This window comes from Chironomus tepperi, unplaced genomic scaffold (genome assembly GCF_022539635.2).
Source record: "Chironomus tepperi strain 1889 unplaced genomic scaffold, CSIRO-AGI_Ctep_v1 contig_309, whole genome shotgun sequence".
Classification (NCBI taxonomy): Eukaryota; Metazoa; Arthropoda; class Insecta; order Diptera; family Chironomidae; genus Chironomus; species Chironomus tepperi.
The window spans coordinates 1075717-1097610 of record NW_027226431.1 but is presented as its reverse complement, the minus strand read 5'-3'; the positions used below and the strand labels follow the sequence as shown (position 1 = coordinate 1097610).

The window sequence follows — 21894 nt, the reverse complement described above, 5'->3', positions numbered from 1 at the left end:
TTTTTCCGTACATCTCCCATAAGACTAAACATTTATCCAACATATAACGTCAGCCACAAAAAGTGATGAAGAGCCCATTTATCCTTGCATAATCGCTCTAAGTGGCACCATTATGGCAAATTGTATTATCCATGTGTATATGTATGTGTGGAGGTGATGGTTTTGAAGATGTCTTAAAATGTCTCATACTTAACCACTCTCTAATTTTTAATTTCCTCCTTTTTTCCATTCTCTATTCAATCTTGTGCAATGAAGAATAGTCAGCAAATCCTATTTTACGTATTAAGCAAGAAGATGTAATACATAAATGAGAATAAATGGGACGACAATGTTGGAGATGATAAAAAAAAAGTATTTTCTCCTTTATTTTTTACCCTTGTCTTTTGTTCGCATCTTTTGCACGTACGCGAGTGTGAGAACAGCAAAAAAAAAGTAGGAATTGAAAGGAATATCGATGAATGCTTTTAAGGACTTTCATTATTAGATGATAAAGGATGGGGAGATGAAGTAGGATGAGCCGAAATGGCATCGGTAATATAATAAAAATAGCATTAAAGAGTTCAAGCACGAATTGTGGAGAATAAAGAGAAAAGAATCACAGTTTTGGATTGTCGTACTTGAGAATATGCTTTACATCTATTCCCCACATAAGAGACTTTCCCATACAAGACTACTACATCAAGTGTCCAATTCAAATCTGATGAATTTGCACAAAATCATGGAAAAATATTAACTGGATGTGAGGGAGGAATTGCTGTTAAATAAAGTTGTGAGGGAGGTTTCTTTGTGGATTTTGAGAAAGGGTTGGTGTACCTCAGGAATGTAGCTGTGGAAGGGTCACCTCAAACCCTAATTCCTCTAATTACATCTCTGGCGTTTCCCATTGTCACCTTTTGACTCTGATGACTGTTTTTAATGTCATTGACCCTCTTTGACTCTCTCAAATCCAATGAACCCACAAATCCTACTTCTCAGCTATCCTAGACCAGTGATGGACAACCTGTGTGCCGCGACACACTAATGTGCCGTCAAATACGTCCTAAAATTCCATGAACCGTATGCCATAAGTGAATTCGGTCGAGGCTTACTGCCACTTATGTCTAGATGTGCCGCGAAAAATAGAAGGTTGTCCATTACTGACCTAGTCATATGACATCATACAAAACAGTAGAAATGCCAAGATTTAATTAGCATATCCAATTTTCCCGACGTCATTTGTAACCGATCCCACACAGAAATTCAATATGGAAAAACAATTTTTTCCCTTCCCGATATCGGCAAGTTGATGCTGATTTGTCATCATTTCTTCTTCTTTTTTTACGACATTCTATCATTTATTTTAACTGTACTGATGTCTCTCATTCCGTCGATGTGACTTTATATAGTGAAATTCTATCATCTATTGAAGTGCTATTTTGGATGAGACAAGACAGGAAAACTGATTTTTTTTTCTTCACATTTTATTATCATTGCTACTTATTATCTGATACAGAGGAAAAAGAGCCTTCGTCATCATCACCATGATTGTCTTCATTTTTCTTCGAGATTTTTTCTTTTTCGATATTAAATTCATTGAGATTTCATTAGCTTTGATACACAAAACCACTCTTTCTTTTTAGAGATTCTCTTGTGCCTGATGGAAATTTTGCTTTTGGCATGCTGACTTGGTAATTAGTAAGGTTATTAAAATAATTAGCAGTGCTTAAATAATTATGAATTCATAAACTTTGGGAAGCTGTAATTAAATTTGATGAATGTAATAAATGCAAATTTATTGAGGATTTTGATACAAAAAAGAGAAATGTTATGGAATTCATAATAAATAGATTAAAATTGTCTAGAATGAAAAAGAAGGACATTTGTCTGGGTATGATAATTTTTAATTATAATGACCTTACAATTATTATTTTTCAAATTTTCGTGACATGCTAACATAAATAAAATTACTGAATAACTTTGCTTGTTGTACAGATCAATGGCGACCCAATTTACATCCATAACCTTCCATAGATGTCGTCTGAAACTAGCCCTATCGATTGTTACCGCTTGCCAAATTCCCATTCCAAGTGCAATACTTGCTCGATCGATTGCTTTTTTCCAAGAGTACTTTTGCCATCCACTAAGTCAGACTTAAATACCTTACTCAATAGAGCTTCGATAGGTCTTTTAATAGTATGTCCAGCCAATCAAAGCTTGATCATTTTGACGCGTTGTCACATCTATACATGCAAAGTGTAATTTTAGTTTGCTGCTTTACATTCACTTTACACTTTCAAACAGCTAAAGAATATGCTTTTATGGTACAGAAATGCCTCTATGGTACCTAAAAGTAGTCTCTGTTCCTGTTTAGGACTTGAACTTTATTTAGAGACGATCTCCATACTGGAATAATTGAACGGACTTAACAAGGAACGTTTCTCATTTGTGCTGCATAGATTTTTCTAGCAAGCAGTAGCCAGCGATCGAGTCAGCTTTAGTCGCCAACTGATGGAGGCCATCGATTACACTTAATCTATACGGCCAGCGAAGTAAGCAATCAAGTTGCTCAAATTGATCAGTAACAATTCAAATACAAATCTCATATCAAGGACGTCGCTAAAAAATCATTCCCAGGAAGACCAGATACCCTAAAAATAAACAGCACATTTTTTTGAACGACTTTACAATCGATTGACTTTTGAAGGCTTGAAATATAGCGACATTAAGACTCATCCTTAAGTTAAATCATTCTTACAAAAATCCCATTGTCTTATCTACATTTCCAAATTTAAAGCTTTAAACACTCTTAAACATTTCAGTCACAAAACCAAAAGTCAAACATTGTCTACATCCAATCAGGATTTTATAAAATTTCCCACAGAAACTTTCAATTTTCTAATATTTTATGTTGCTTACAGCTGTGTTACAAATGGTTATTAAACAACAATAGATAGACATTTATTATTTCCAATGAACAGTTACTCTATCTAATGAGAGCATTTGATAAATTATACTTGAAAAAAATGTTGAAAATCACGAAAAGAAATGAAAAGCTTCACATAGACATTTTGGGAACATAATCAATCATATTTTCTAGTAATATGTAGGAATAAAATCAAAAAATCAACAGTGATGGAAACAAGGAGCTAAATTTTGATTAATTGAATTAAGGCAAAGGATTGTGTTTATTGGCATGGAGCCTCCAGATTTTACTTTATGGCTCAATTAGACTTTTACAATTTTTTTGTCTAGAATATTCGCAAAGTTTTTAATTAATTAAGAAGCTTATGCCAAAGGGGTTTGTTGAACTTCTAGAAAAAAAAACATGAGAATTACATGCTGTTGATGTTTACAGTTGAACAATTGTAAGAATGAGTTTGTAAGAATAAATATTTGAGGATTTTAGAAATTGCTTTATTTGCCGGATATTGAAGCTTCAATGTAATAGGAAAGGACTATGCATGCTTGTATTTTTACGTTGATGATGATATTGTTGCTATTGAACTAAATTATATCATGCAGGAAGATGAGGTTAATGGGGTGAATTCAGGGGAATGTCAACCACTCACGATTTTTGGAAAAATTCGTCAATTTTCACTGAGCCAATCTGCGATTCTTTTTGAACAAAACTTTTCAAGTTGCTAGGGTTTTTAAGACACAAATTTGCTAACCAACACCAATTTTCTCGAAAAACCTAGAAACCATGAAGAAAATTTACAAAACAGAAAGAAGGAGAGAAGCGGACGTGGGTGGGTAGGTGAACCTAATGATGCAGCTCATTATAGTTCAATGAGCGATGGTTTGCTGCCACTGATTTGACGACATTGCTTTCTGTTGACTTTAAATGCAGCTTTTGAGTAGAACATTCAGTAAGAATAATCCAAAACATTTACCGTGTCGAGTTTTGAACCCAAAATTGCTGGATCTGACTATGTATACAACCAGGTCACTTATATTCACATAATACTAAGGGCTAAATTTTAGTTAGCAACAAAATTGTAGTCAAATGTATCTAATGAAGGCTTTAAACTCTACAGCAAATAAAGAACAATCGGAACCATCTTGTCTCTAAGACTACACATCTCATTGAGTCTCAATCATGAAGATTTTCCATTAAATTTCACAAATTTTTCATCTCCTTTAATTAATTCAATAAATCAACTTGAATAGAGTCTTTTTATCACACAGTAAGAGTAAAATTGTAGACAAGGCAACGGTTACTTCATAGGCTAGAGCTTTAATATTGATTTAAAGTATTTTTTGTCGACATCAACAATTTGTTAACTGAGATGAAAGCCATTCAAGTATGGCAAACTATGTCATATTTTACTAACTTCCTAGAATGTGCTGGAAAATCATAATTTATCGGATAAGTATCATAAAAATAACCTTAGTCTTGGCATCTCATTCACTTCAATTATTCTTAAGCATCCTCAGGTATCCGTAAATATATCATGGAAATTTTTTGAGAATCTCAAAAAGCAAAAATGTGCCTTAAAAATGCGTTTAAAGAAATATTGCAAGAATTTTCTAAAAGAATCGAGAATAAAGGCTGAATTCAGGTGAAGCTTAAAACTTTACGATGTCATGTTTATGTCTTTTGACATCACATCCACAAATGTCGTCTTGTTTTGGGATCTAAGGTTCAATATCCAATAATTTACATTTTTACATGCTTTAATTTAAAGCTCTGTTCTCTTTACAGGAAAATCTATTTCCTTTTCATTATAAAATTTCACCTTTTCATTCCACATTGAATAGATTTTCATTGAATATACCTTACAACAAAAGTGGAACCATATTTTCATGAATAAATCATGAATCAAAATTTATTTCCAAATTTTTTTTTTGTTTAACAAATGTGAAAAGTTTTTGAACTTTTCCTCATCTTTGATAGGTGGAATATTTGCAGGAAAAATTACAAGTGTGTAGAAGAATTTCCATTTAATGTTTTTATGGATGTAAATTTCTACGGGAAATCCAAAGGATATCTGATGAAATCATAAATTCTCGTGCCAAGATTTTGTAAAATATAGCGCATATGACTTCTGTAAGATCTGCTGCATTAAGGAAGTAAGAGAAGAGTCTGCAGCATTTGAGAAGTAAGTTGGAAGTAAGTTCCTATTTCTATATAATATATTTGCAGAATTATCATATCATTTTTGAGAGTCAAAGAGACTCGGTGGCAGAATGGCTTTGTACTTTGGTACCTAGTTATTATAATATCGACCCTTCAATCATGGGTTCGAAACTTGACAACAGGAATTTTTTCTTGTCCTTTTTCGAATCATATGCAGTGCAATCTTGACTCACGGTCTTTCTTTGCATACTACAGGAATTGACGTCATCAAAATAGTCCTGAGTCGACAAAAATACGTTAGAAATAGTCATCAACTGGACATTAACTTAGCATTAACTAGTTAAAACGTAGACACGTCCACTCAGTTTGTGTGATTCGCGACACATACAATACATTGTATTGATATACCCTGGGTCATGCAATGTGCGGAGTTAGAAGTTTACTGTCTATAAACTGTAGGTCTACTTTAGTTACATAGGTGCGAATTGTCATAGACTTTAAAGAGTGAGTTCAATGATCTGAAACAGGGAAAGAGATCCATTTTTGGTACCGTAGTGGTCTTTCTGCATCATGAATACTACTCTTAGGAAATTAGCAGAATATAACTATCTTATCATGCAATTCACTTCTAAATCTCAATCCATAAATGATAGGGTCAACAAGTTAAATTTCTTTCTCTAACTAAATGAACTCAATAACCATAAATTCACTATTAATAGAGAATTCCATCCTCAAAATTTTCTAAACAGCTCACTTCATTAACCTAGCAACCTTACACAAAAAAAGGTCAAAATTGACTCATCTTTCGTATCAAAAAATAATTTTGTTGTATCATAAACAAAAGACGAGAATAAAAAGGTCATTGTGGACCGAAAAGCTTAAGCATTATTACAAGGTTGTAGAGAAACGAAGACTGGAGACGAAAAGGGACACTTTCACAGATGACGTAAATGTGTCAGATTTATAAATGAATATAATAATCTTCTTTCCTATATTTTTGGATCTAAATTCCTCAATTTGTGTATCTAAATTGTCTCGTATTCAGTCGGAGGCAGGCCAAGATGGCATTCCATATACAATTTTATTAATGATACAAAAGATCTGCTTTTTTTTGCTTGATTCATCCTCGATTATTCTTATTTTTTATATATAAATTTACCATACACGTAGATTCGATAAAAGCTGTCTTTGTCAAAATATAATGCTGGATAGAAAAATGGTGATGCGGTGGGATAAGAAAGGTCAAAAATCTTTATACATTCTTCTTTCCCATGGAAATCCTCTCCATCTCACTCTCTCGACAAATGGCATGAAGTTTAGATTTTTTCTTCAGCATATAGGAACGGAATTGAATACTTCCGCATATCAAATTTACTTTTGTAATAAATTTAAATATAAATATCGAATGAGTATATAGGAATTAGGAAATACGTATCGATGCATGCACATATATAGGAAGAAGAGGAAGACGAGTAGTGAATTGCTCTCGAAGACAGATTCCGTTCCTTATTTTTTTCATATCATTACATTAAAAGAGATTGTAAAGCTCAATGAGAATTGAGAATGCTGTCATCGTAGAATATGCAGGATGTAAAGCACTGTGAAGATGTTGATGTGAGAAAATGATTATATTTTTTTCTCTTTGAGTAATCACTGAGACTGTCGATGATGAGAAGTATTTAATAGAGTAGAAAAAATTGACGATTTCTGGAGGGTACTTAATTGTATAAATATATTGGATGGGTGCGATATGGTGAATTTTGAAGATTAGCCAGTGAGTCAAGAGTTGCATAAGAATTGGTGTCCACACAACGATTGAATAGTGTAAGGATTGCTTTATACATAGACTAAAGGTAAAGAAGGCAAATGCCTTCCGAAAGAGAGAGATAGTTGTGAAACTAAGTTAAATTATCGATACTGATATCCACGAGTAGGATAGTTTCTAAGGAGAAAGGCATTTTGCAATCAAAATCTCCTCTATTTCGATAAAATTAGTCAATTTTGAAGGATTTCTCGGGACATCCATCTCCAAATTCAAAAAGCTCCAGACTACGCCTTGCCGACAGAAAGAATAGAAAATGGCTTAAGATCCGCCGAAACGAACAGATGCTACGATAGCTGATACGTTGTACTACTCCTTTTACACTACGATAATATTCCTAAATCATTAATGTAACTAGCAATCGTACTGTGATATTATGATTAGCGTATGTCTTACAAGCTACCATCCTCAAAGCAACAAAGCTGTGAAACCCCAAAGAGATGTAAAATGCAGCAATATCATTATGAATTTCAGTTCAGAGCTCCATACTTGACGAATAATTAAAAATTTCTGAAATCTTTTTTCCAGTTGATCCAACTAAGAAAAGTACGGCCAGCGAAGTAAGTATTAAAAAAAAATCATTATTTTTGTTTTAAAAATTTTTATTTACAATTAGATATAAGTATATAAAATATTTCTATCATATTTCCTGATTAAGTTTTTTTTTAAGAAAATTTAAAAATTTATATTAAAATTTATTTTCATCTTTTCATTAAGAATGTTTTTTGTTACCCTGAGAAGATATTTTTGGTCACCTTGTTATATTCTTCTTATATTTTCAAAAATATAAAATTCGTTAATATTATTTTGGAAAAAAATTTCCATTGCAAGCAATTCAACCTTATTCATTTGATGTAGATTCTAAGCTCTTGTCGGCATCAGATTTGCTAGTCCTTTTCGCCTTCTCCGGCTTCTCTGGACAGTCAGCAACCAGATGATCTTCCTTCTTACAATGATGGCATCGCTTTGGTAATGAACCTTGTGAACACTCGTTGGCTAAATGATTGGCAAATTCTCCACAATTATAGCATCGAACTTTACGGAATCGCTTTTTCGGCTTTGGCTTGAACGTTGATCCTTTACATTCGGATTCTGATGGACCGCTCACTCGTGTTGCTTCAAGTCCTTTACCACTCCGTTTGCATTCGAATTCAACTGCTTCGTTTTCTCCTAGCGATCGGAATCCACCCATCTTTATGACACTCTAGGGGATGAAAATTAAGGTTTAATTAAATTGATCATGTAAAGGGGTCTTTTGGGAATAAGAAGTAATGAGCATTTTGATTGTTTTGAATTATTCTGGGGTTTTTTATTAGGGATTATGAGTAAGACACACTTCAGGTAGAACTTGGGTTCATATATCGATGAATAGGTTCATATATCTGAGTCATCAAGTCCAGAACACGTTATGATTTAACCGGAAGGAATATGACTTTGGAAATACTAAAAAGCAGCTCCAGCCCATCGTTATGCATGTCTGAGGTCGAATTAATTGATTTTTTATGTCGCATGCCTTTTGGATTCTTAATCCAAAACTTATTTAATAGGGAAAATCTAGGATACTTGCTAGGATAAAATAACAGAGAAAATCAGTTTAGAACTAAGAATAAGGAGTCTAACAAGGGTTTGGAAAGAGGAACAACTGCTCACGATGTCCTTAAGGGTGTTTTGGAGGCTGAGCGTTACAAAATAGTAAGTATGGTACTGCTAAACTGTCTTTTTGGTGTCAAAATCTCGCATTTCTCAGACAGCACTCTGACGGCTTGTTTTGTACTCATAAATCCGGCAACAAATAAAATTGCAAAAAGGGTGGTGCTCGGGACTCATAAAGAGAAGTTTTCGATAGAGATAGCATTGCGTATGGTACCCTCATTTTGTAGACTGAAGCTAAGTATAAAGCCAGCTTTAGGCGACGTATAAGGGAAATTATGGATCGCAATTGATCTGTACGATGAGCGAAGTATGGTAAATAAGATCTGCTCGGTAGTATTCTCAGACAAGATTAACCATGGATTCCTTCCGTAAATCCAAATTTTGGTAGCTCTTAAAACCATAAATCCCAAACTCTTACCTGATGAACAAACACTTCCTGACTTCCATCATCTGGCACAATAAATCCAAATCCTTTAAGTACGTTAAACCATTTGCATTTTCCTCGTCGCATTCCAATAATTTCCTCATCTGCCTTTAAGGTACTGTCTTTTGCTATAAAATTAAATTAAAAATAGGGAATTATTAATTCGACTTTTTATGGACTAAGAATCATGAAAGAATCTTAATACTTTCACTTTATTTGCGTCATAGTTTCATTTATGACACAAAAAAGGGAAATAAATCCCTTTCCCATGGCATTGAATCTTTTACTGCATTACACGTGATTCTGTTCCACATATTTTTAGATTTTGTAAAGAAATTCGTCTTCCCTTTCACTAAATTACTACACAATGACGACAAAAGAAAGGTACCGGGGAAGGGTTTGAAACTTAAAAAAAAAATAATAATTTCTTTCAGTCGCAATTCCAACAAAAGGAATTAAATTTATTCTAGCCTCAAGTATAGTCAAAAACCAGAAATACATGCGATAATTGGAAGGATTATTGAATAGACATAAATATTTATTTATGAATTTTTGTCGATTATGTAAATTATGTCTGACCACTGAATATGGAAAGTATATCCATGTAAAGTATATCCATAATAACCACCATTTTGCCCATGCTTCCTTGTTGATGTTTTCAAACAAAAATTTTCCTTTTTGGCGGTAAAAATAGAGACTTTTCATCTAATTATTGTCATGCGCAGATGGTTCCATCCAAAAAAAGTATTAATCTACAAAAATGAAATTTCAGCTCCTAATTAATGTCACTAAATTCATTTGCCTATAACTCTTGTCTTGTATTAAAATCCATAAACGATCTGTTGAAAGAAGCTCATTTAAAAATCATTTCTGTTTAGTAGGGAAATTAAAAATGCGGAGTGGAGTGGAAGAGGAAGAAGAAGCTGTGGTTGTAGAAATTTTTATGAATGAATTTTTGTTTTCTTCTTTCGGAAGTCTTTTCATCTTTTAACCCAGTCGAGAGTATTTTGAGTTGATTGTTTTATGGAAATTTTTGGGACTATTAACTGGATTACTGAAGGATTGGTGTGACTGAGTCTGAGTCTGGCTATAAAGTTGATCAAGTATCAATCGTTTGCATACTAATTTATCTTTTGAGATCATCAAGCATTCTTGAGCAATGTGTTTAAGTCAATAGACAGTCTCAAAAATAGGCCAGAGCTAGGTTTCTTGAGATAGTGCAACATATAACTGTTCGCAGTGACTGTCGTTGTGTATTTCCTTTATTATCATTTCTAATACTTTATTCTATTTGAATAAGCCTTACAAATTATACCCTAGCAAGCAAAGTACATGTTCTTAAGTATAGAGTAAGCTGATATTACGGTCGCAAGCATGCTCATCTATTACATTTGAGCAGATCAAGCATATGCTCTATGCTGAGGCACACAAAGCATGGAAAAGTTGAAGAATAATATTTCCAAGCGTCAGGCTGTCATCATTTTGACGAAGTGATGGATTGTACCAAATTTGAGTCCATGCCTGAATCACGCTAGCCTCGAGAAACCGCTGCTCAAGATTGATTTGAACTTATGCAGTCCTGACTCTCTGGAGTCCTTTCAACTCTTCTATTAAGTATCAAGAATCAACATTCATACCCAAATGTCACATCCAATTATCTATTCCCAAAACTTCTTCATTCCATTCCTTAATCTATTCAAAAACTCCCCAAAAAAACATTCAATTCTACAAAAACATAACATTAATTCACAATACATTCCACTCAATTCTAAAGTGGAATTTCATCACTGGGGGAAATTCTTAAAATTCTCAAATTTTTGTTTTTGTATGTATCAACGCGCTTATAAATAGTTTTCATCTGTTCATTTCATTTTACATACAAATCAACATGCTTACATAATTAGATGAAATGAGAAATCTACTGCACTGCGTTAATTTATTATTATCAAATAGGAACATTCTCATGTTTTAATGATGCATGGAAGCGATTAAGAACGAGAGAACGGAAGTGCATGTTGACATTACAAATGTTGATTTTCTAAGTAAATGAGATCGTCCAAGGTTTATATGCTTGCATCGAAAAATATCTGTTTATTTTAGTTTCTCATAAGAAAGTTGGAAGTGAAATTCTTCTTGAAAGTCTGATAAGACGAGTGGAATGATGTTTCTGATCTGGAGAGGCTATCAATATGAAGAGTTTTTGAGAATTTCATCAGAATATAAGCTAAAGAGTTTGTAAATTTGTTGAATAAAATTGATGATTAGAAGTTTTTGAATATTTACTTAAAATTGCGTATAATTTGATCGTAACTTGTATGAAACTGACTGCTAAGTTGACATATTAATGCTTTAATAGACTGTCTATTGTTTAAAATGTAAAGAATTAGCAGTAAAGTGCAAAATTAATGTTTGAATTATGAAACAAGATTAAACAACCAAAACAAACTGAAAGGGGCTGCACGCCCAACAATAATATTGAATATTCAAATATAATTTGACCGTTATGAAGTTCAATATTGAATTTAAATGAGTTTGCTGCATTTTTGACTAATTTTCTTATCACTAAGTAGGCATTAAAAACAATCAGAAATTCCCACAAAGATTCTCAAAATTAAAAGTCATCATTGTGCATTTTTATAGCCCAACCATAACCAGCACAGTAAAAACAGCATTAACCATCCAATTATACACTGGATATCACGAATTAATTAATTTATTCATTTAACCAAAATCAAAATCATAAAGAATTCGAAAATCAAAACATTCCAAAAAATTTAATAAATCCATTTCTTTCCAATTCCAATCAAAATGGTAACATTAACCTCTTGAAAGGCATTTGTGTTATTCATTCATATATACATATGGAGAGAATTTAGTGTGTGAACAAAAGAAAGTGCGTAGACAAACGTGGTACACAAAAAAATGTTATATTTTGTCTACCTGCATTAGTTCTTCTTCTCTATTTTTGGCATTCTACGATGTCTCAAGAAGATGAGAATAAAGGAACTTTAAGCAGCATTTTTGCGTACCTGTTATTGGTACTGAATATTTATTGGTACTGAATCTTACCTTCACTTTGCACATTTTCCGATTTTTCGTCAACTGTTGACGACTTTGTTGTTGGTTCTGTTGCCATTTTTTATGTCTCTCGTCTCCCCCACAAGATATACACCAAAATTTATAAATTTAAGAAAATTTCTTCACTCACAGTTTTATTTTAGTTCATAAATAAATTCAGCATGTTGCAATATATCCACCCACAATCACACTCATGCTATGCTTTTCATGTCAACTGCGCTTTTTTAAATATTTCTTAGCGTCCCACAATCCACTTAAAATTCTAATTACAGAAACGCCAATAACAAGGCAAAATAAATCAAAATATATATATATATACAGAGGAACAAAAAATAGAGTCCGAGCAATATGCCGAGGTCACTGTAACTGCGTTTTAATCGAACACAAAATATGTATAAACACAGTGCGAGTTTTAAGCTATGTATATGACGAAATAAGCAAATCTCCGACAAAGGAAATATTTAAATCGTATTTTTTTGTTTTTTAGTTCTATTAAAATATACTTCTTGGAACTAAGACGGCGTTGATAAAATCCGTAAACACGAAGATGGTTAATGCACGCGGTATTTTTTTTTGTCTTTAGCAATTTTAATGCGTTTCCATTCTACTCAATATCTCGACGTAAACTATTTTGTTCACTCTCTCACAGTTGAACACAGAACTAAAAATCAAAATAGTTGGAAACAATCAACTGAATGATTTCCTTTACGCACTTATTGTACGTTCTGTAAAGCAATCGTTTGTAAAAACATTGGAAATAGTAAAAACTATCAACAACTCACTAAGTTTGTGAGATATCATAACAGCACATTCGAAACAAAATAAAGAAATTGTGCGTAAGCAACAGTACAGCAATGGAACAATGCGTATGAGAGAGTAGACGCTCCGCCTCTCTACAATATATGAAGCAACAACAAGCAAGCGTGAGTTTTATGATTCAACATTCTTCTTTTTCTTTTACGCATTGATTTTATTTCGTCTTCTTCTTCTTCTTCCTTTATGTTTCATTCAAGTTTCAATTCTTATTAGAAATCGTAGTCTTTTGGATGTGTTAATGAACTAATGAGAAGATATGAGATTTTTTAATGTGTAACGATCGATATTCTCGAATATTTTTTTGTTTTTAAAACATTAGTGACGAGTTTCTCTTTTGGACTCTTAATTAGTGTTGGATGATTCACTGTTTTTGTTTAAGGATTGGAATTTTTTAATTATAACGAATTTTTGGGATTTAAAATGTTTGATTTAAAAATTAACAATTTTAGCTTTAATATTTTTATTTTTTTTGGAATTGAGGATTTTAAAGAATGCATGAGTCATGAATGATCTTCATACTTTGGAAGTGATGAATCACAGCTATTAGGAGATGCTTACAATGCTGTGAAATTTAACATCCTTAGACACCTTGGATACTAATTAGTAATTCATACAATCGATTTGAACTTTAGAGACTTTAGCTCTGCAGACCTCTTGGATCCATAGTGCGTTATATGCGATTCTTGGTGTATGATAGTTTAACGAGTAAGGATTTGCCAGATCTCTCGTTTAAACCTAGACCTAAGGTTTATAGTGGAATCCGAAGAACTTTTGCTTAGCATGTTAAAATTTGATAAGAAAAATGCGTAGTTTTGAAAATATAAGATTGAGTTTGAGGTCATCAGCTATGAATATCAATGTAGATCAACGTTTATTTTGATCTGGGACTAAAAACTAAAAAGCCAACTGCAGTGTAGTGGTAAGAGGGTGCCTGGTCCTTAACTGAATAATCTAGGGTAGATTTCATTGAATTTCTTTGTATGTTATTTCCTTTTCTAGTCATTTTTGCTCAATTAGTATGTTCCCTACTCACTTATACTTTTAGTTTGCTTGATAGCTTCCTGATTTCCACAAATTATTCATGGCAACCAAATGGTTGTCATCTGGAATATAAACTGCCATAAAAATTGGTACTCATATGCCATGTGGCCGCCACTTGGCTGCCATGAGAAACTTGTGACGATCGGGCTTGTTTATGCTTCTTTATCTAGAGATCCTATAGCAAAATAACGATGAAATTCTGAATAAATTGACAGATTTAGTAAGTCAAAACTGCATGCCTGCAATCGCCGATTGACCTTCTAACTAGCCTTCAAATTGTAAACATTCAAACTAGAAAATTCCGTTACTCATACAAAATTCAAAACAGGAAGATCATCACATATTTTCACGAGTCATAAAACCTACAGATCTATTTACTTAGTAAATTTATTCACTAGTAACAAAAATATTTTCAACGTAAACTTTACTAGAAGGTATTTGAAAGAAAATTATCAAAAAAATATGTGTAAAAAGAAGAAAAAATTTCAAATATTTTTCTCAATGAATTTCTCATATTTGCTCAACTCATACGAAATGTTTATATATTTATACTATAACGTTGTGTTTGTTGTAATGGCTGTTTACAATATTATCGGGCGCATTTTACTTTTTTCTCACTCTCTTTCATTCTTAAAAAAGGTTTTCAGCCACGAAATGTCTTTTTTTTTTAATTTCTTCATACCGCTCATGTTTACATTACGCATTCTTCATCATGAGCCACGATGGTGGCCGCATTTTTATTTTTTTCGCCTTCAATTATTTGTAATGCAAGTAGGAAATTTTTCACATTCCATTCATTACAACTAGGTGATGATAATTTGTTTTTGTATCGTTTATTTGAGCATTTTTTTGTTTGTTTTTGACGGTTCAAAATTGTTGGGCAAGAGAATACGTGTCATGCCACACAAATCGATCAATATTTTCCTTAAAAATTTTGGAATTTCTCTTGCAATTCTTGTGTCATTCATCTTTGTTACTGGAAGAGAAATTTTACATCCCTCCCTTATGTTTATTTCATCACTTGAATGCGTTACTTGAAGATGAAATTTAAAGTTAGGGATGGATTGATATGGTGAAGAGTAGAAGCGCACATTTGATGTTGTATTGAACTTCTTTAGCTTTAGATTTGAAACAATTTGAGAAATAATTCCTGAAAATTGATAGAAGACGATGAAAATCAACTATTTTGAATAATTAATGTGAATTCTCTTACTTATTTAACAAAATCACAGTCTTAAGACCAATAATACTTACTAAAACAGCTTGTTAGGCTTAAAATTGACGTCAAAATGATTAAATTTACTAAAAATTTGTCAATTTTCGCAAAATTTAATAATTTAAGGGCTTAAAACTACGAATTTGTCAAATCTAAATTCGCTCTGATTTGAAATTTAAATTTTAAATGACAGTTAAAAACCGTTACAAAACCTCATTATGATTACAAAATCAAAACATCCAGTCAGTCAGACAGTCTTACACTACAGCGAATCATCCCTCACATGAACATAAATCTCTCTTAGAATTCAAATTTCGAGGGGTGCTGAAAATGAGAAGAAAAATGTTTTCCTTCATTTAATTTTGTTCAAAAATTTCCGAATTTTTAGGGGTGCATGGTGAGAGAAAAACTTAATGAAAATTGTACATCCGAGTGCACTCAACTTTATAGATTGAAATATTTTTTGCATGACAAAAATATCAACGAATAAAATTATATTGAGGGGTGCAGGCGAAGGCAAGCAAGAAGGAACATTTTATGCTGCATATAAAAAATTCAGCCAATGCTGATTGGTAAAAAACGGAATAAGAAGCATTTTTTTAATAAAATATTTTTATATTATGGGAGGGTTAAATTTGCAGGAGATTGTTGAGATGAGAATTTTGTGCTGTACAAAATGACGGATTAGGAATGTTTTCTTGTTATGCACATGGAATGAGTAGATTCGCAAAAAAAGTCACGCAAATATGTAGGAAATTGTTTAAATTGAGATTCTGCTGAATACTTCCGCCGTCTTCATAGTGCTTCATAGTATGATAGCTTGCTTGTAAGAGTATGCAGCCACAAATCGTAAAGCTTTGATGGTTCGATTCCCAACAAACACATTAAAGATTTTTAAGCCAACTGATTCGACAAAAGCCACCATGTAAACTGCTTCTAAATAAGCTTCATGCCTATGAGACCTCCTAAGAAGGAAGGAGATCATTACAAATGTAGTAGCAAAGCAGAGATCAATTAAGTATACAAAAGAGGCTGACATCGTAAAACGAATTAAAGTGAACAGGGTTCAATGGGCTGGACATGTTGTAAGAAGGTCTATAGAAACTCCTTTAAATAAGGAATATGTCTGACTTTGTAGACGGAAAAAGATCACGAGAACGGCAAAGAATACAATTCATGAAAGGAAGTTGTTGACAGAGACAGTATTCCATTTGGCATTTGAAATTGGCAATCGCTTGGGGTTATGGGTTACAATTCATCTGTACGGCAAGCCTTAGTAAGTAAGTATGAGATCCCTTAGTGCTTAACAGAACAAATTTTACTGTCCATTCAGCACTGATTTTTGTAACTAAACCCATTAAAATCTGCTTATTTTTTACCGTTAATATTCAATTCCCAATAAAATGCACAAAACATCCTCAAAAAATTCATTTTTTGTTCCATAAAAAAATTATTTCCGATTTTAATCTCCAGTTGTGAGGAACAACATCAACAAAAAAAAATTAATCCTCAAGCCATCTGTCCATATGATTGTCAGCCCGCTGCTGGTCAATTATTCTGCATTATTGCATTGTGCCTGAATGTTGCATGAACGGAATAAAAACATCATAATTGAATATTTTTTAGGTCCCGACATCCCTGATGTCCACTGTCAATCACTTCTAGTTCATTGATCACATGCATAAATGCATGCAAACAATACCAATTATTAAGATGAAAGGAACTAGATTTTTTAATGTGAACTAGATGTCGATAATTGGGGGAGAATTGAGTGCATGGCACGGGACATTCGGCAATACTCAATTTTTTGTCCGAAATTGTGCCTGTACGCAGCCAGATCAAAGGTCAATTTCATATTTATAACAAAAATATTATTTTTATAATCGAATATCAAATACACCGGAAATTGATATGAATAAGCAACAGTGAGAGGTAAGCAAACAAATAATAATATTTTTTGGATGGTATTGTTGATATTCTGATAACAAAACAGCTGAACATTTGAGGATTTCTTTTTTTTTTGGGTTACATCAATAAAAGTGATTGAATATTTATTTCTTGAGTAAATATTTTTCTTTTGGGTCTTTTGGAACTGAATATTTGAACTATGTGTACTGAGAGCTATTTATGTTTCGATTAATAATGATATGAGTTTAGAAGCAGGCTTAATCAAGAGATTTATGAATTATTTTGGAAATAGAGTTACTTGAAGTCAAGTTAGAGTTACATTTGTTCGATTTAACTAGTTAGAACTTCAGGGATGTAGCTTAGGATTGAGAACTTGATAGTTTTAGTTTTAAATATTGTCAATTTGTACAAAAGACTTGAATTTTAAAGCAAATTAAAACTAACGGAAATTTAGAATTCAAAAAATAATGAAAGTTCAAATTGAAGTTCAAAGTTCGAACTTCATCAGTTTTGGCGCGATATTTTAGTTTGAAAACTTATTCTTGCTTGAATTCAGAATCTAAAGAGAAAACATTTAATTATAGAATAATTAAAGCATTAAGGTGCATGATATAGTATTAACTAAAGATAACGAGTGATAACTAAAACGATGGAAGCACTAGTTAAGGTAATAAAGTAATAAAAATGGAAAATTTGAGTGATAAAAGCTATTCAGATGCATAAATGAATAATGTTGAAGAGCAACACCTCTGCTCTTGGTATTTGAAATTAGTGCAAGATATTGGCCAAATTCTAAATTCGACCAAAAAAAGTGGCAAATTTTTATGATAACTCAAATAATCCTGTGCAGTCAGTCATCTAAACATTGGTCTCACCAAACATCATCTAGAGCCACCAACGCCATCTACATGTCACCTTTGGAAATCTGAATTTCAAAAATATTCCGCCAAAAACAGATGACTTTAATGCCATAGCAACGTGATGGATGTAAACAGTTTTGTTTATTGGCCACGATTGTTCCTTCTGCTGAAAATATTTTATAATTTTATAAATCATGGTAAATTAGTGACTTCATAGAATTTTTAGTCAACTAATAGTAAAATTCCTCTCTTCATTTCATTCCATAAAGATTCTTTCAAGATCCAAAACAGATTCAGCAGGTAAAACAGCAAGTGCAAGTTCACAAAGCAACAAGAAGCGACAAATTCCAACTTTTGAAGAGTTCCTAGCCAAAAGGGACTACATTGGAGCAAAGACTGTCTTAAAATACTCAAAAGACTATGATGATGAGGATGAGATCGACAAGATTCATTGGCTGGCATTTTGTGACTTCCATTTGGGGAACTACAAGGAAAGTCTAGATCAATATCAGAAGCTTTATGACGATACACCGAATAAGGATGTAGCACTGAATATTGGCGTCTGTATGTTCTATCTTGGAATGTATGAAGATGCACAGAAAATTGTTGAAGACTTGCCGGAATCGCCGCTAAAAATTCGGTTGCTGTTCCACTTAGCACATAAGTTGGGTGATGATGATCGATTGATGGAACTTCATGGATCTTTAAGGGATGTTATTGAAGACCAATTGTCACTTGCTGGTCTGCATTATTTGCGTGGACAGTATCAGGAAGCAATTGACATTTACAAAAGGATTTTATTGGACAACAAAAATCTTTATGCAGTCAATGTCTATGTTGCTTTGTGCTACTACAAACTAGATTATTTTGGGATGTCACAAGAGGTTCTTGATCTTTACTTAGTCAACCATTCAGACAGCATCATTGCTGCAAATCTCAAAGCATGCAACCGATTCCGAATGTTTAATGGACAAGCTGCAGAACAAGACATCAAGCATTTAATAGACAGTGGGGTTTTCGGAATTGACTTGATTAAGCACAATATGGTTGTTTTTAGGAATGGTGAAGGAGCTTTGCAGATTTTACCACAGCTTATTGACATTGTTCCTGAAGCTCGCTTAAATTTGGCAATTCATCATTTGAGACGGAATGAGACACAAGAGGCTCATCAGTTGATTAAGGATATGCAGCCTAAAGTTCCACATGAGTATATTTTGAAAGGTGTTGTTCATGCTTGCATGTATCAAGAAACTAATTCAGTAAGTTAACTGACATTTTGAAATTTAACGGAAATTTAGAATTTGAAAATTTTTGAATTCCAAAAATCCGTTAAAAATCAAAATTTTGTTGTATTTTAGAAAGAACACGCAAAACAAGCACAGCAATATCTCCACCTCGTTGGAGCATCAGCTACAGAATGTGACACAATTCCAGGTCGACAAGCTATGTCATCATCATTCTTTTTGTACGGACAATTTGAAGAAGTTCTTGTCTATTTAAATTCCATTAGAAGTTTCTTTGTCAATGACGATACTTTTAATTACAACTATGCTCAGGCAAAAGCAGCAACAGGTTACTATAAGGAAGCTGAAGAACTATTGATGCAAATTCATAATATTCAGATTAGAAGTGACCATACATTTTCTATGCTACTGGCACGCTGTAATATTCATTGTGGACACGCTGATCAGGCATGGAATATTTTCGTCACTAAGGACACAACACCTGAAGCATTTTCCTTATTGCAACTGATTGCTAATGACTGTTATCGAGTTGGTGAATTTTGGATAGCTGCAAAAGCTTTTGATATGCTGGAGAAAATGGATCCATCGCCGGAATATTGGGAAGGTATGTAAATGTCATTTTTTGTGGATATTTGGGAGTACATGAATTGATTTTGTAGGTAAAAGAGGTGCTTGTGCCGGAGCACTATACAATCTAATTACCAAAAAGAAGAATGGAATTCCAGCAAATGGAATCGGAGAAATTATTTCACTTCTTCGTGATTCTTCGAATTCACAAGCGGAGGCAATGTTGAGAGCATTCAGAAGATATGCCAGTACTCTGAAGTAATGGAGTTTAAGCACAACTCTAAAATTAAATTTTAAATATTTAACGAACTTTTTCGAATTAAAAATTCAAAACCTCAATTTCCTTCAAATTTTTGACTGTTGTATGGTTTTTGTAGATTGAAAGTTTCTAAAGCACTGAAAATATTAATTTTATAGAAAACCTCACAAATTTTTCCAACTGTTGTACGGTTTTTCAGAATTAAACGTTAAAAATTTGAAAACTCATTTTCCGTTAAATTGAATCTCAATATATTATTAATTCTACTTGATTCAAGGCATAGAATTGATATAAAATCTATTTCATAACATATTACACATCACCAAAATAACAAAATAATCAAAAATTAAATTAATTTCAACATTTCATCAACAGAAACAATTTTTTCTCTAGGTTTATTAAGTTTCTTGCCATCCTCAACTTCCTTCTCATCAATTTTCTTCCAGTCATCCCAAGAAACTGCTCTGAATTTAGAATAATCAAATCCAGGCTTCTTTTCATCACAATTTAGCACTCCATTCTTGATATCGTCTATGATTGTCTGTGATATTTGGAAGGCATTGTTCATGGTCGTCAAAATGACTCCTGAAGGTCCAGTTCCAAGCCATCCAGCAACATATAATCCTTTATCAACTTCTGTAGAATCTTTCTGTAAAACCCGTCCATGAATGTTCACAACACGTCCATTTTTATCGTCAAAATTAATCGATGGATCCACACTTGTTGCTTTATATCCAATACTTCTACATACTAATTGACCCGTAATATTTTCTACGTCATTTGTTGCTATTGCTCTGTCATTTTTGAGTACGGTATGTGAAAAGTCAATCGATTCCACTTGAGAATCGCCATTAACTTTGATTGGTGAACGGAAGAAGATAGGAAGGAACTGCTTATCGTCAGAGGACAGACTCTTAGCTTCATTAACGCTCTTTAACATTAGTTCTGTAATTCTCTTCTTTGGTCTTGGAAGTGAGGTAACTGTGTCTGCTGTAATTCCTTCAAAGTCAGCACTTCTCCATATTGTCTGTGTTTTAGGAATTTTAAGCATTTCACGCAATTCAGCTATTGTAAAAGCAGCTTGCAACGGTCCACGCCGACCGACCATATAAACTTTCTTTATTTTACTTCTTGACAATGCCTCAATTGAATATTCCGTTATGTCTGTTTTCTTTAGTATGTCAACAGGTGTCAACAGTATTCTGTAAATGAACCGACAAAACTGTTTAATGTGCTTAATTAAATAATTGAGCATATTTACCTAGCTACATCGATTGCCACGTTTCCATTGCCAATTAATATAACTTCCTCTCCTGATAAGTCAGGATTTAGTTCCTCTAATCCAGGAGTACCATTATACCATCCAACAAACTCACGAGCTGACATGAAATTCTTCTTGTCTTCGCCAGGAATGTTCAACAATGTGTCAATTTCTGATCCATAAGTCAATACGACAATGTTGTAAGCCTTCCTTAATTCATCCAGACTCACATCTTTCCCTAAACTGACATTTCCATAATATTTAAAATTTGGATGTTGTGCTGTCTTATTGAATGTGTTAATGACATTTTTCACTTCTGGATGATCGGGAGCAACGCCATAACGAACAAGACCATAAGGAACTGGAAGTTTCTCAATCACACTGGATATGAATTAAACATAAATTCATTCAGAATTTCATAAATATTAAGTTTTCTTACTCAATTTGTGTATTTGGAAGATGTTTTAATAGATATTGGCTTGAATAGAATCCAGCAGGTCCACCACCAACTATACACACTTTAATTTCATGGTTGAGTGTAGAAAAATACTTAAATTTACTTAAATTACTTGAAATTAATGTTTTGAAAATTGAATTTCTGACTGTGAACATTTTTATTGAATGTTTTGTTTATGTCTACAAACTAGTTTTATAGTCGCCGGTAAGTAAGTAAGTGAAAAATGCAG

At 32.9% G+C, this 21894-nt stretch overlaps 3 protein-coding genes across 3 annotated transcripts; 1 reads left to right on the top strand and 2 right to left on the bottom strand.

The window, feature by feature from the left end:
• Nucleotides 1-7537: 7537 nt before the first annotated feature.
• lin-28 (protein lin-28 homolog) lies at nt 7538-12709 on the bottom strand. Its single transcript, XM_070643211.1, has 3 exons — nt 12028-12709; nt 8953-9086; nt 7538-8085 (listed from the first exon to the last, which is right to left on the bottom strand). The coding sequence occupies exons 1-3, from the start codon at nt 12092-12094 to the stop codon at nt 7723-7725; spliced, it is 564 nt and encodes a 187-aa protein (XP_070499312.1). The 5' UTR covers nt 12095-12709; the 3' UTR covers nt 7538-7722.
• Nucleotides 12710-17666: 4957 nt separating this feature from the next.
• Nucleotides 17667-19988, top strand: Ttc26 (tetratricopeptide repeat domain 26). The gene is made up of 4 exons (XM_070643300.1): nt 17667-17684; nt 18147-19136; nt 19236-19725; nt 19781-19988. Exons 1-4 carry the CDS (start codon nt 17667-17669, stop codon nt 19948-19950), a joined length of 1668 nt encoding a protein of 555 aa, XP_070499401.1. The 3' UTR covers nt 19951-19988.
• Nucleotides 19989-20216: 228 nt separating this feature from the next.
• dare (NADPH:adrenodoxin oxidoreductase, mitochondrial) lies at nt 20217-21830 on the bottom strand. Its single transcript, XM_070643230.1, has 3 exons — nt 21648-21830; nt 21209-21589; nt 20217-21149 (listed from the first exon to the last, which is right to left on the bottom strand). The coding sequence occupies exons 1-3, from the start codon at nt 21818-21820 to the stop codon at nt 20294-20296; spliced, it is 1410 nt and encodes a 469-aa protein (XP_070499331.1). The 5' UTR covers nt 21821-21830; the 3' UTR covers nt 20217-20293.
• Between the last annotated feature and the right edge of the window lie 64 nt (nt 21831-21894).

What these genes read in the sequence shown, in the direction of transcription:
- lin-28 (XM_070643211.1), bottom strand. Translation starts at nt 12,094, where the DNA reads ATGGCAACAGAACCAACAACAAAGTCGTCAACAGTTGACGAAAAATCG. An exon ending in GGAAAATGTGCAAAGTGAAG is followed by an intron (nt 9,087 to 12,027) that starts GTAAGATTCAGT and finishes TTAATTTTATAG; the next exon opens with CAAAAGACAGTACCTTAAAG. An exon ending in AGGAAGTGTTTGTTCATCAG is followed by an intron (nt 8,086 to 8,952) that starts GTAAGAGTTTGG and finishes TTCATCCCCTAG; the next exon opens with AGTGTCATAAAGATGGGTGG.
- Ttc26 (XM_070643300.1), top strand. An exon ending in TGTATCAAGAAACTAATTCA is followed by an intron (nt 19,137 to 19,235) that starts GTAAGTTAACTG and finishes GTTGTATTTTAG; the next exon opens with AAAGAACACGCAAAACAAGC. An exon ending in ATCGCCGGAATATTGGGAAG is followed by an intron (nt 19,726 to 19,780) that starts GTATGTAAATGT and finishes TTGATTTTGTAG; the next exon opens with GTAAAAGAGGTGCTTGTGCC.
- dare (XM_070643230.1), bottom strand. Translation starts at nt 21,820, where the DNA reads ATGTTCACAGTCAGAAATTCAATTTTCAAAACATTAATTTCAAGTAAT. An exon ending in CTTCCAAATACACAAATTGA is followed by an intron (nt 21,590 to 21,647) that starts GTAAGAAAACTT and finishes ATTCATATCCAG; the next exon opens with TGTGATTGAGAAACTTCCAG. An exon ending in GTGGCAATCGATGTAGCTAG is followed by an intron (nt 21,150 to 21,208) that starts GTAAATATGCTC and finishes GTTCATTTACAG; the next exon opens with AATACTGTTGACACCTGTTG.